Source organism: Aulonocara stuartgranti (genome assembly GCF_965226115.1).
Source record: "Aulonocara stuartgranti genome assembly, chromosome: 20".
NCBI classification, from domain to species: Eukaryota; Metazoa; Chordata; class Actinopteri; order Cichliformes; family Cichlidae; genus Aulonocara; species Aulonocara stuartgranti.
The window spans coordinates 33,068,263-33,081,458 of record NC_138956.1 but is presented as its reverse complement, the minus strand read 5'-3'; the positions used below and the strand labels follow the sequence as shown (position 1 = coordinate 33,081,458).

Here is a 13,196-nt window from a genome sequence, read left to right as displayed (position 1 = left end):
TGCAACTTCAAATAACAGAAACATTGTATCTGTGTGGTACATTTGCACTCTCACATGCACCTCTGATTGATTAAGGGTGTAGCATATGTGTGAAATGACTTTTGAGCTACAAACCGTGGTTTGATTAAAAAATGTACGTTTAAAAATGCTTGGTTATCTGTTAGTCACCCACCCTGTCTGTCTTTTCTTTGCAGTGCAAGTGTGCTGGTTGGAGCCCCCAAGGCTAGAACAAAGCAGTTCAACGTTACAGAGGGAGGGTCTGTATTCTACTGTCCATGGAGCTCCAGCCAAACCGACTGCCACGCCATCAAATTTGACCTTGAAGGTAAGTCTTATGACTGATATTTACACTCTGGGCTTCATTAGCGCCAAAGAAGTTTTATGCTCTTTTCTAGCTTCGCAATTCAAAAGAAATCCTTCTCCACGGGGCCTTGATGCTGCAAATCAGTTCATCCACTCTCTGAAACAAACAATTTTCTTCTGCCTTCTCCCTCCCTTTATGTCAAATTTCTTCTGTTCAACCATGAGGTTTGATCAGAAGATGTGCTGTGTTTTCAGGCTCAAAGCTGGAGCTGTTTCTCACTGACATAATGCAGAGTTAGAAATGAAAGAAAAAAAGGAGCTTTTTACTTCATAGAAGGTTATTTGCACAATCCTGCCTGTTATCTGTGCAATGCAACTACACTCTCTTTTTCCTTTAACCTGTTTGTTGGGACATATTGTTTGCTCTTAAACTATTCAGTATTGTTGTTTCTCTGCCCATTTATTTGGAGGCAATCGGAGCATTTTCTTTCTGGAAAAGGAATCATTGTTTTACTCCATTGAGTGGTTGTTGGCTACATTAGTTCCTGGACTTTGGGTGTTCCTTTTTTCCTGTTTGTCTTCTCTTCAGGGATAAAAAGATAATGAGGTGTCAAAGAGTTCTTGAAGGGTACTACTTCCTTCCTCCAGATCATGTTCGTGTTGCCTGGCCTCGGGAGGTATACGGAGATAAGCAACCAATAAACAAATAGGTCGGACAAAGAAATATCCTGTTTGTATGACAGGTGAGGTAGACACTACTAGTCTTAACAAAGAGGCTCCAGTTGAGTCAAAATCAAGTAAAGTGGTTTAGAAGAACACGAGGAAGCGTGTGAGGTTGTCTTAAGAGTGGATTCATGTTTCAGTATGTTGACAGAGTGCCCACAAGCCCTGTTTTGCACAATGGATCCACGGCGAAGTGAAGAATGAGCAGGTCAAATTATAAATGATGTAGCAAAGACATACTCCTATACAAACACACAAACAGTATGACTCATACATGTAGGAGGATCCCATCACTTCTGGCTTCTTTCCTGGGAAATCCAACTTAAATTTATTCTCCCTAATTGACAAAGTGGAGAAATATTCCACTGCATGTTTCACAAGCCCCTTTCCCCCCTATTGGACGCCACTGCTTGGTACCCTTTGCTCCACTATTTTAGCACTGCTTTTCTTGCAACATAAAATGTGTCGTGCAGCCATGGATGCTGGCTAAAGGCCACGCGGAGTGATATCATGCACATTCAATGAGCCCTCACGGTCAAGGTTAGTCTCCTGGGCTGCCAGAGTCCTTCATATTTTGAAAATGCTTTGAAAGAGCAGATTAGAGTGCCAGTGCCAGCTCTCACATCTGGATCAGAGTAAAACTGCAGTGCTGTGGAGGAACGCTTAATCCATGAACATCTGCATGCAAATATGGCTATGACAAGCAGCTGTTACATGAATGACATTTACTGCTGCAATTCATTTACTGCAGCTTTGCCTGTATTTTCTTTGCCAATCATGATAGTAAAGACTAGTGCAATAAAAAAAGACATTTAGTGATTTTTTTTTCTTTTCCCCCAATTTATTCAGTATGAATAATAAAGAAAATGGCTCTAGAGTGTCTTGTATATTCTTGAAACAAAGTGGTGTCAGAGGTCGCCTGTTTCTTGGTGTTTTTGAGCTCTGACCCAGAGGCCACAGAACCTCTTAATTAGCCTAACTAATTGGGTCAAAGTGGCCAGAGACTCCCTCCTATCCACATCCTCTGCCACTGAGATAAGAGCCTGTCTATTTGAGAGGACACATACAGGATGGGAGGCAGGGAACGAGAGAAAAGAGGAAAGGCCAAGAAACCAGAGACCAGCTCTCTTCTGTCCCCCTCTCGTCTCCTGCTGTCAGTACTCCCACAGGGGCAGCTGATGTGATGAGTGAATTTGGCCATTTGTCTTCTACCTCACTGACACACAGCAAAACACATACACACTTAAAACGAGAGGGTCTGACCACACTAATGGCTCTCCACTCACCCACAGTTCAAAGTAGACAGTGAGTCTGTATGCACTCCAGACCTTCACTGCCCCTCTGCTCCCTGGAGAGACTGGCACCACATCACATCAGCACACCGTGCTATCAAGCCTCCCAGGGGGACTTTGGTCGGATCACATCTTGTTGTGGGTCCTTCTCTGGATTTCCCTTTATCTCCCCTGTGAATCTCCTCTATTTTCATCTTAAAGGAATTCCATATGATTACAGCTGGCTGCCTTCCGTCGCCTCACAGACAACAAAAAGAGCTTTTCATCATTCATTATAGTGACACAGAGCCATGGCTACCACATAAAGACTTTGCTAACCTTGTTTGGGTCCTTACTATGAGGTGCTTCCTTTCTGTCACCCTGCAAGATAACCTGAGCATAGTTAGACAGTATGAATTACAAGACCACCTTTTTGAATGCTACTCTTGGTTATCTTGGGAAGTTAACGCAAACCAACACAGATGTTGGTCAGTCTTAAACTTCACCTGGCCGATTAGCATTTGCCTTGACCAAACAAACCCTTCTGTTATGAAAATGTTAAAAAAAAAACCCATACCATGCAGCTAAGGCAGATTAGTTAAAGCAACAAGGAGCTGTTTGAAGTACTGGTTGGGGTTTTGCCCATGCAGCAAAAGCACTTCTTATCACTCTTTTGAACACTTGAATCATAGCAGCCTGCTGCTCGCCCATGATGAATACTGTTAGCACGAAAGCCCCAGAGATGGAGATTAAACAGAAATATATTTGGGTTATTATAAAACTATATTCTCTCTGCTTACTGCTTGGGTGATGGGAGGCATCACTCCCTGGAAACAGATGGGAGAAGGGGCTGTGCAGTTGAGGAGCCTTGTGGTGAGATAGTGAAAGAAAAATGAATAGGAAAATAGTGATAATGTTGAAACTGACAACAGAGAAGGGGAGAGTGAAGTGGGTGCCTAAATAGAGATGAGTGAGAAGCTGCTGTGAGGAAGTGAGGCCAGAGTGTGTTTTCCTTGGACCCCAGCCCCTTTGCTGTTTCCACAAAGACATGGTGCAGGCCTTCATCCGCAGCTCCAGGCTGCCTAGTTGGCTTGAAAGAAAGACTAGAGGAAGACAGGCATGGACAGAGTGAATATAATACACAATTCCTTCCTCACATCCACATGGGTCTTGATCTTTCCCAGTTCTGTCTGACAGACACTAGCTCTGTTCTTTAGAAAGACACCTGTGGTTGCAGAAGTCTGAGTGAATGGGGATTATGAGTGAAGGACTCGTGGAATGGCTGATCTTATACGCACTTCCCCTTACAGATGTCAGCTCCTACACTCATATGAGCGGTATGTGTCTTCCTTGCATAATCAATTAGTTCAGATTTCGTTCTTTATTGCAGCACAGATGTAGCATCTGTTTTCCAATAAAGTTGTGTTTAAACTGGACTCCCCAGACCATCTGTCGCATCACCTGCTGCTGTCAGAGCACTAAAGTGGGAGATCAGTGATACTGTCCAGGTGGTCAAACAGGGCAAAGGGTCAGCAGGGTTAAGCCACACCAGTCCAGTCCAAACCTGGCAAAAGCTAACACAACTACTATCTGTAGAACAGTGGCCTAGTAGGAAATAACATTCTTTTCAAGTCTAACCATCTCTGTATGAAGAAAGTGTAACATAATGCATGTTGTCTGCCAGTTTTTACAGATGTTTCCAAGAATCTGGAAGGGAGGGGCAGGCAGCGTTATGATGCTTGAGGTCCAGCTGAAGGAATGCATGTGTTATCATGCTGCTATAACTCAAATTCTTTTCTCTCTCTCTTCCTTTATTTCCCCAGGGGATCGCAATGTCTTGCTCAATGACACAAATTACCAAGCTGATTTCAAATCCCACCAATGGTTTGGTGCCACTGTCCGGTCTCATGGTGACACAATTCTGGTAAGGTAGCCTTCAAAGAGATGCATTTAAAATGATAGAATCTTCCTTAAGGGATGAAAACCTCAGCTGTTGCTTTCTGCTGTTAAGATCAGGAATTTCAGACTAGCCTGATATATGACTGTGAGAAACTTTTTACTTGAGTGATGACTCACTCTCTTGGCTGGGTGATTGCACATATCCTGTGTTAGTTAGAAGTTAGGAGAAGTGGCTAGATTATTGCCCATTAAGTTGTCATTCAGGTCCACTTTTCACCCCTAGTCTCAACTCACTGTACTCACAGCCACACACATACACCATGTGACATCAAAGTTTAGCTGCCTGTTGTTTGGTCTGATTGTACGGCTTGTGACCTGGGTTGAGTTACATGGTTACCCCCACACAAGACACTCCACTGACCTCAGCTTGAGACCCATTCTGAGTTCAACGGGGGGGGGGGGGGGGGGGGGGGGGGTTCACAACTGGAAAAACATCTCCCACCTAATGGCTCACCCTGTTCATCAACACACTGTTAATCCTCCACTTTTCTTACTTGTCATTCCCACTCCTGTGAACTGCAGGCTTGTGCCCCACTTTACTCATGGAGAACTAAGGAGGATATTCCCCATTCTGATGCTACAGGAAGCTGCTACCTCTCTGTCGAAAACTTCACCAACTTTGTGGAGTATGCTCCTTGTCGTACAGGTAATCATCACCTCTCTTCAAATCTTATCGGCATGGATGCTTTAATATATCAGGATAACACCAATGGTTGTTTCCTGGATGGTTTCTGGATATCATTTGTTGATGCTTCACTTATTCTGACAGTAAGTCCTTCATGATACACTGCTCCTTTTGTCCTTCAGAAATCAGTGGTCCATCAGGACAAGGTTACTGCCAGGGAGGATTCAGTGCCGAATTTACAAAGGTAAATGTACATTTTCTGTCAGTGAACCAACACGGGTTTCTTGAATAGTTGTATTTTTTCCCACTGAGGTAATTCACAGGTGTTATTTTTCTTTTAGGATGGCAAAGTGGTGCTGGGAGGACCAGGCAGTTATTTCTGGCAAGGTATGTAGGACCTGCATCAATCAAAAGTCAAAAACAAAAAACACACACGCACACACAGAAATCTCAGTATGTCCTTCCAAGTTTCTTTCTTATCATTATCTTATCGTATTTTAGGTCAAGTGATCTCTGCAGCTAAGGAGGACATTATCAGAGCATACTATCCAGGCTATTTTATTCAGGCGGTGAGTGGCCAGATCCAGACCAAACAGGCCCATTCTTTGAAAGATGACAGCTATCAAGGTAAGCTAATTAAAACTTTATAAATTTTGCTAAATCACATGTCGTCATGTACCTGCCACGAAAGCTAATTTTTCTGTTTCCTACAGGCTACTCTGTTGCAGCTGGGGAATTTAGTGGTGATGGGGTAGAAGGTAAGTCAACAAATCAGGTAGCAGACACTGCCAGCATTAGGTGAGGTTGACAAATAGTGAAACACTTAAAGACATTTACAGAGCAACATGAATGTTATAGTTGTAGTAAGATAAACATAAATCATTTACAATATTTTACATAATTATTGAGCTGGAAATGTCTTTAGTAAATTCTGTTATCCTCTGACTGGGCTTTAACCGTATTTTTCCCACTTTAAATCTTTGCTTTGTCTCACAGATTTTGTTGCTGGGGTTCCAAAAGGACACATGCTTTATGGTTCGGTAAGATCGCTTAATCATCACTCTCATTTTGGCTTTCATTTAAGCGCTTTTAGAATGGGAAGCCTGGGATTTATACTTGGGAATGATACAAGAAAGAAAACAACTTTAGCGATATTGTCACAGTGGGGATTATTTTTGCAGTGAATTCCTTTCCATGGATCGTGCTTATATTAGACCCTATAAAAGTTCCCCATATGTGCTTGCTGTGTTGCAGGTGTCTATTCTGAACGGTACAGATCTGACAAACATGACTGAGTACACTGGAGAGCAGGTGAGTCCAAAAACTCCCACCTGAGCCAACTACAGAAAGTTCTGTAATGCTCCACTTCCTCTGTGTTTTTATTGCTCAGCTCCCCATGAGAGCTCTTAATTTGCTGATTCATAGTAAGCATAAATAATTTCCTCTACTGCAAACCACAATAGAGACAAAAATCTAGCAAACACAATACTGCAAATCTCAGTTCTTGGGGGGGAAAGTGCAGTCGCAATTTGTGCAAATGGTTCTAGGAATAGAAAAGCAATCAACTTATTTCAACACTGGTGATTGACTCAGCTGAACAAATATAATCACAAGCGAATTTGCATACACTACGGCGAGACTGCTTTTGAAATGCTTTGTTGACTGAAAATCGTGACAGAAACTGAACGAGAAATGGAACCGACAGGCCTTCACTGGACCCAACCTGTAAAACCCATCAAGCCTTTGTGATTTCTTGAGTCTTTATGATTTTTTTTTGTTCTAGTAACAGAGAAAACACGCCTGAAGTTTAGTTTAACAGTGTGAGGGTTTGGGATTTTGGACTGCTTAAATTGTAATCATGTCTTCTGTTGATGTGATGTTTAAAGTCATGGAAACACCTTTTCTTTTTTCTTTTTTTTTAATAGATGGGCTCATATTTTGGGTATGCAGTGGCCACAACTGACATTAACAGTGATGGGTGAGTAGTAGCTGTCTGTCTTTCTTTATTTTATTTTTCAGTGCATCTTTTTTTTTCTTTTTTGTGATGTTCCTGTTTTGTCTGCAGGATGGTTGACCTGCTGGTGGGAGCTCCCATGCTCATGGTCCGAAGCTCTCATGGACGCCTGGAAGAGATGGGCCAAGTCTACGTTTATCTCCAGCGTAGCCCCTTGAAACTAGAGTCCCGCCTACCTCTAACAGGCACTCAGGTGTTTGGGAGATTTGGCAGCACCATTGCACCCTTGGGAGATCTGAACTTGGATGGTTTCAATGGTAAGAATAGGGAATTATAATATGGTAGGACAGAAATTGGTAATGTGGGGAAATGATATATAAGGCGACAATTTAAAAGAAAGAAATTTAGTAACAATCTATTATGATGCTGCTTTTTTCTCATTACACTTTGAGAATGCTTGTATGCTTTGTTATAATATCGAAGATTACGCTATAACACAATGACGCTCTGTAGAAATGTGCTTGCTTGAACCACTTATGGTCTCTAAAGAATGAAGCCGAATAGCTTTGGTGACTTCAACAATATTTATAGCCTACAATACATTTCACTTTATGAATGAACCAAACTAGAAGACTAATAATGCTAAACCTAAAGACTGTTATGGATGGTAACTAAGTGTTTAGCTTAAAAGATAAAACAGTTATTGGTTATGAACTTTAAGTGTTGCTGCTTATGTCACAATGTAAGGCATATAGTCAATAAATGATATAGTATATACAGTGATGAGTATGTTAAGTGATCTTGGTATAAGAGGATGAACATGAGAGCTTATCAGTAGGGCTGAACGATTATGGAAAATAATCTAATTGCGATTTTTTGCCCCAATATTGCGATTGCGATGCGATATGCGATTATTTTTTAAGGTCTTTGTCTTCTGTATTATTAAACAAAGACAAGCAATACATCATATAGTATGGCCAATACTATATTACATTAATTTTAAACTGTTCTTTCCTGGAAGACAGACCTCTGTTATGATGACATGAGGTGATGCATGAATTGATGACTGACATTTTTATTTAACTTCTTCAATCACAACAGTATATTTGAACATACACAATAGTTTATTTTTAGCTTACAAACATCTGAGCATAAAGTGCTGACAAGGAACCCTGGTGTAAACATTAAAATGAAAGTCAGTACAATGTGCAGATTGAAATATACATAAAAAAAATCAGTGGCTTTACCACACTCAGTTTTTCGACATCTGTGAACTACTAGACAGTCATTCAATTAAAAAAATAATATTAAATAAATAAAAAATACACACATCTTACTGATCTCTGCAGTCAGTAACATTACACATAAAGTGCAAACATAATAGCAATTGTATAAACACACACACAAACACGCCTTTAAAATTTAAAGGCGTGAAATTGGACGGTCTAGCCTTCTGATTAGCGTCACCGCTGTCTCGGTGGAGTTTAATAAACTCGGCCGTCTGCTTCTTGCTATCTAAAATATAACCAGACACTGGTGTAAATTCTCGACTGTCTCATACTTCTGTTTAATAAGTTTTCTGTTTGACGTTTAGTCAGCTGTGTGAAAACCAAGGAGGAACCCACTCGGGGGATTAATAAAGTTTTATTTTATCTAATCTAATAACTTTAATCTCAGCCAAACCGATTTACTCACGAACAAACAAAACACTGAAAAAAGCCCAACAATAACATTTTTAGGTTGTCTAAGTGACTTATATATTACGTTTAACCCGAGCAGCGAAACTCCGCGGTGATCTGAAAATGATGTGCCGGGAGTTGTGCCGTTCTCGGCCGCATCAGTAACCCTCGAGCTCCCGGCTAGCTGTCGAGCTGGTGGGTAGCAGACGCCTCTGAAAACGTCGAAGCACTTTTGCAAATATGGGATATCTTGATAAACCGAGCAGATATTTGATGTTTACACAACTACTTTCTCGCCTGAAAATATGTTAAAAGTTTATTTTGTGACCCAGAAAGATTAGTATGAGTAATTTTAAAACTTAGTAGCGGCCGCCATTGCTGGAAACTGGAGTTTGGCTGGGCCGCGCTATGAATTCTGGGATATGGTAGTAATTTGGACAGCCTTCGGCGCGTCGCTGTGACGTAATCGGTCTACAAATGCGGCCTCAGGAGGATGCAGCCCATGAATTTGGACATGTCCAGAGTATAATCGCAGCCTTTGCGGTTAGAAAATTGCACTTGATCATGTCGCGATATTATCGCAAATGCGATATATCGTTCAGCCCTACTTATCAGCTAGGATTCAGTTTTAGCTTTAATCACAGAAATGGACTGGAAGTTTCATTCCTACATAACTGGGGATTATGTAGATCACACAGAGCATCATCACATAGGTTGACTTCTAAATACCCCTGTGTCCTTATGTCAAAGAAAAAAAGTTTTGCTTCTTTGTGCAATTTCAAAACATTAGCAACACTTTGTAGAGCAAGGAAACCTACATACTGTAGGCTATTTAAGTAAATCATGCATATTAATTTTGTAGTGAAAAACAGCTGAAACTGTAAATAAAGTGCTCTGGGATTTTAGTTTCTTTCTCTAAATCTCAACGGTAATATAAGTTAATTTTTCCCCCTGCAAGATGTGGCTATCAGCTGTCCATTTGGAGGAGAAGATCAGCAGGGACTGGTTTATATTTACAATGGATACTCAGAAGGACTCAGACAAAAGCCATCTCAGGTGATTAGGGGGCAGTGGGCTGCAGGGACTATTCCTGCTAGCTTTGGATTTGCTCTCAGAGGTGCTAAGGACCTGGACATGAACGGATACCCAGGTAAGTGAGGATGAAATTTGTAATGAGCATCATTAACGGTTTATTTATTTATTTTTTGTGTGTGTTTAATTTATCTTTCTTAATTTCCTCAGATCTCATTGTTGGAGCTTTTGGTATTAATAAGGCTATTCTATATAGGTATGTTTTATTTTTATGTATGTTTTTGCTTGATCGAAAAGTCAAATTCCAAAATTAAGTCTGGGGGAAAAAGCATGGCTGTGTTCGTCTGCCTGGTGTGCCAAGATAAATGTTTGGTCACTCTACAGATATAGTGTAAGAACAAAACAAAAGGAAAGACATAGAAATAGAGTTTCCAAAATCTGAAGCTAATCTATGAAGCACTTAAAGTGGAAACTGTAATATCTGATGACTGTGTCTTCAATCAGCATTCTTGTTGTTGCCTACAGATCCCGGCCGATAGTCAACACCAGTGCCTCGCTGACAGTTTCCCCCACCATGATTAATCCTGAGGAGAAGAACTGCATTCTCACCACTGGAAACTCCAGCATTCCCGTTTCCTGGTGAGTATTCAGACGGTCCAGAATTACAGAACACTCTGTTTCCTGCAGCTCTTCACTTTTGGTATTTATTTGACCCAACTGCAGAGACACGGGCTTCCCCATTTCCCCCATGCATAAACATTTCTATCATAATAGGAAGTTTTGATAAAGAATATCCTTTACACAGTGATGGTATTCTGAGGACTGCTCTTATCTGACCTATTTTCAGAGTGTCTTCATATAACACACTTTATTTTGTGGAGTGGAGAGAGAAAAAAAGTTGAATAGAAGCATTGTTTGCAGTTTTCAGCCTGATCTAACTGTGCAAAGTATCCAGCTCCAAAAAAAAAAGAAAAACCCTAGAGGAAGGAGACCACGGTAGCTTGCTGCTCGACACGGTTGACACTGTGCTCCTGTTTCAGCTTCCCCCCCTTCTCTACATGCTGATCCATAAAGGAAACTGTTGTATACACATATGTCTTGATTGTGCTACGTTGCCTGGTGATGGGGAGATTTTGGTGATCGGGGGGAGGAGAGCAGAGGAAATAATGGGAGGGGAGGGGCTGGAAGGTTTTTGCAGTTGCTTTGAATGAGATATTGTTTGGTGGTGGAACACAGCTGGGAAACATCAGGACACGTAGACTCCCGTGAGCGTGCGCACACAGTTGTGCCGAAAAGGGCAGACACAGGAGCATTCATATGAAGTTACTGCTACTCTTCAAAAGGAGGCTTTGCACTTTCTCTGTCTTTTGCTCTCATTTTTCACCTCTCTTCCTGTTACTTTGCTTTTTTTCGGTAAAGCCCATCCATCTTTCTTTTCTCTTTTGCATTATTTTTTTTTCTGTGACTCTTTCAAGGGGTTACTAGTGATAGGGGTTGGGGGTTTTGGGGTTGCAGACTTGGACAGCAGCGGCATGTTGTGTGGCTGATGTCATGGGAGAGAGCTACAGGCTTATATAGACAGCCACTCACTGGTCAGCACTGAAACCTGAGTCGTTGCTCAATTTCACCCTTCTTAACTCTGCTATTTCTTTGTGCGTGGGGAGGGCTGCGGGTGGAAAGCGGAGACACACTGATTTATCAGCCTGGCCGGCAAAAGTAGTTTTATGCCAGCCTATCTCCAAACATGTGTGGTTTTTGTCATAATATTCACTGAAAGCTCAGTGTGCTCCACGCCTTGTAATGTGAACCATGTAATGAGCTGACACACACAAAAAAAGTCACCCATGAGAAAAGGCGAGAGAACAAGGGAGGGCATCTGAGGTGTCTTATGTGTACAGTATTTACACAGAGTCTCTGCCATTAATGGATATGCTTCTCTCATCATGTCCTTGTCCTTTCTTCCCAAAACAGTGTCAACCTGAGTTTCTGCATATCTGCTGATGGGAAACACCTTCCAAAGAACTTAGGTGAGCCAATTTTCCACATCTGCATTTTATTACAAACTGTCAAATAGCCACCAGTGGTAATGTTTTAAATCCATAACAGTCTGTAGGTTAAAGTGTTTTGGCAGCTAATGCAGATTTTCAGACTTTGTTATGACAAAAAGGGAGTGCAGCATGCCAAATGTCCTTTGTGATCCACCTTGAGTGATCTAACCTCTTCTGTCCTCAACATTTTTCCTCGTTACCTCTTAGTTATCATCTCTTATTAGTCCCCCTCAGTACACAACAGCTCTATGTGCCATTGACTATGTTGTGTGTATTTCAGAGTATTTACGGAGGTCCTTTTCAGACCTGTCACTTTGTGACTCTAGAACATTCATCACACCATGAATGGTCATTTGTGTGTGTTATGCGTTCCAGATTTCCAGGTGGAGGTGCAGCTTGATAGTCATAAGCACAAGCAGAAAGGTGCAGTGAAGAGGGCTCTGTTCTTGGATTCCCAGCAGCCTTTGCTCCCGATGACTGTGAGGCTGAACCACGGAGAGCGAGTGTGCCAGCATAAAAGAATCTACCTAAGAGTAAGTCCTCTCTTTCTCTAACAAAAAATGACATTTAAGCCTGTGCAATGCTTAGAATCATTATTGAAAAACTGCATATAAGTGAAGTGTAACTAATAGCTGTAGTCATTTTATAGTTGTGTTTCTGTGTCACTTTTGAACAGCCAAATTGCACGGTGGTATGACACAAAATGTGTTTTTCTCACTGTAGGATGAGAAGGAGTTCAGAGATAAACTCTCCTCTATTTATGTGGCCTTGAACTTCAGCTTGGACCCAAAAGCTGCAGCTGACTCCCACGGCCTGCGGCCCATCCTCAACTATCAGACCACACACGTAATTGAGCAAAAGGTAATTTGACGTGAACTACACTTCTATCAGCTAGGTTAATTAACCCGGGTATCTACAGAGCTGTTTAAATTATTATATAGTAAGTTCACTAATAATCTGCATGTGCGACTGAGATTCCTTCAACTCATTCTCTCTGATCTCTCGATTGCACTTTCCGCCATCATTCAGTAATCACTGGCCAACTCCTTACTGACTCTTCCGTTCATGATGAAAGTGTGAATCTTTTCTTTGTCGGCTGGGAAGAGATCCAGGGTGTCTGGAAAGTTGTTTTCAAAATGAAAATGTGAGACACATGTACAGTGGCGTGTTTCCTTGTCCCAGCAGGAGTAGCTCTTGGCCTGCTTAGCTACTGAGGTGAGTGTTTTCAGAGCTGCAGGCACAGAAGGATGGTCAATATTTCAGGGAGGGGCACGGACAGAATGTTGGCCCCTCTGGTTGAAGTGTCTCAGCATTTCTACATGAAGGCATCTTTTCAGCTGTGGCACAGCACGCACCATATGTTTAATTCAGCAACAGCCACCAGATTGGAGCATTAGGGGAATAGCAATCAGTCTAGTTTGATCTCCATCTCTTTCTTTTTCGTTCTCTACCCTTGTGTGTTTCTCTTTTTTCCTTTTGGACCTTGTCACTGCTGTTTTTCTTTCCTAAATATCAAAGCTTTTGGGCCTCCAACAGATGTGGTCTACTGCTGTACCAAGACCTTGAGACAAGCCTGAGAGAAAGAATTAGCCATAAACCTGA

At 41.6% G+C, this 13,196-nt stretch overlaps 1 protein-coding gene across 1 annotated transcript in view; it reads left to right on the top strand.

Moving 5' to 3' along the window:
• The window catches only part of itga5 (integrin, alpha 5 (fibronectin receptor, alpha polypeptide)), a 33,958-nt gene that overhangs the window by 8,687 nt on the left and 12,075 nt on the right, over window positions 1-13,196 (top strand). Inside the window, exons 2-18 of the mRNA XM_082520260.1 lie at window positions 195-325; window positions 4,121-4,221; window positions 4,779-4,902; window positions 5,064-5,125; window positions 5,223-5,268; window positions 5,383-5,508; window positions 5,595-5,639; window positions 5,878-5,921; window positions 6,136-6,192; window positions 6,807-6,859; window positions 6,947-7,152; window positions 9,473-9,664; window positions 9,757-9,802; window positions 10,072-10,185; window positions 11,518-11,573; window positions 11,970-12,127; window positions 12,318-12,455. Coding sequence (XP_082376386.1) covers window positions 195-325; window positions 4,121-4,221; window positions 4,779-4,902; window positions 5,064-5,125; window positions 5,223-5,268; window positions 5,383-5,508; window positions 5,595-5,639; window positions 5,878-5,921; window positions 6,136-6,192; window positions 6,807-6,859; window positions 6,947-7,152; window positions 9,473-9,664; window positions 9,757-9,802; window positions 10,072-10,185; window positions 11,518-11,573; window positions 11,970-12,127; window positions 12,318-12,455 — 1,699 coding nt within the window. The remainder of the gene's footprint in view (window positions 1-194; window positions 326-4,120; window positions 4,222-4,778; window positions 4,903-5,063; window positions 5,126-5,222; window positions 5,269-5,382; window positions 5,509-5,594; window positions 5,640-5,877; window positions 5,922-6,135; window positions 6,193-6,806; window positions 6,860-6,946; window positions 7,153-9,472; window positions 9,665-9,756; window positions 9,803-10,071; window positions 10,186-11,517; window positions 11,574-11,969; window positions 12,128-12,317; window positions 12,456-13,196) is intronic.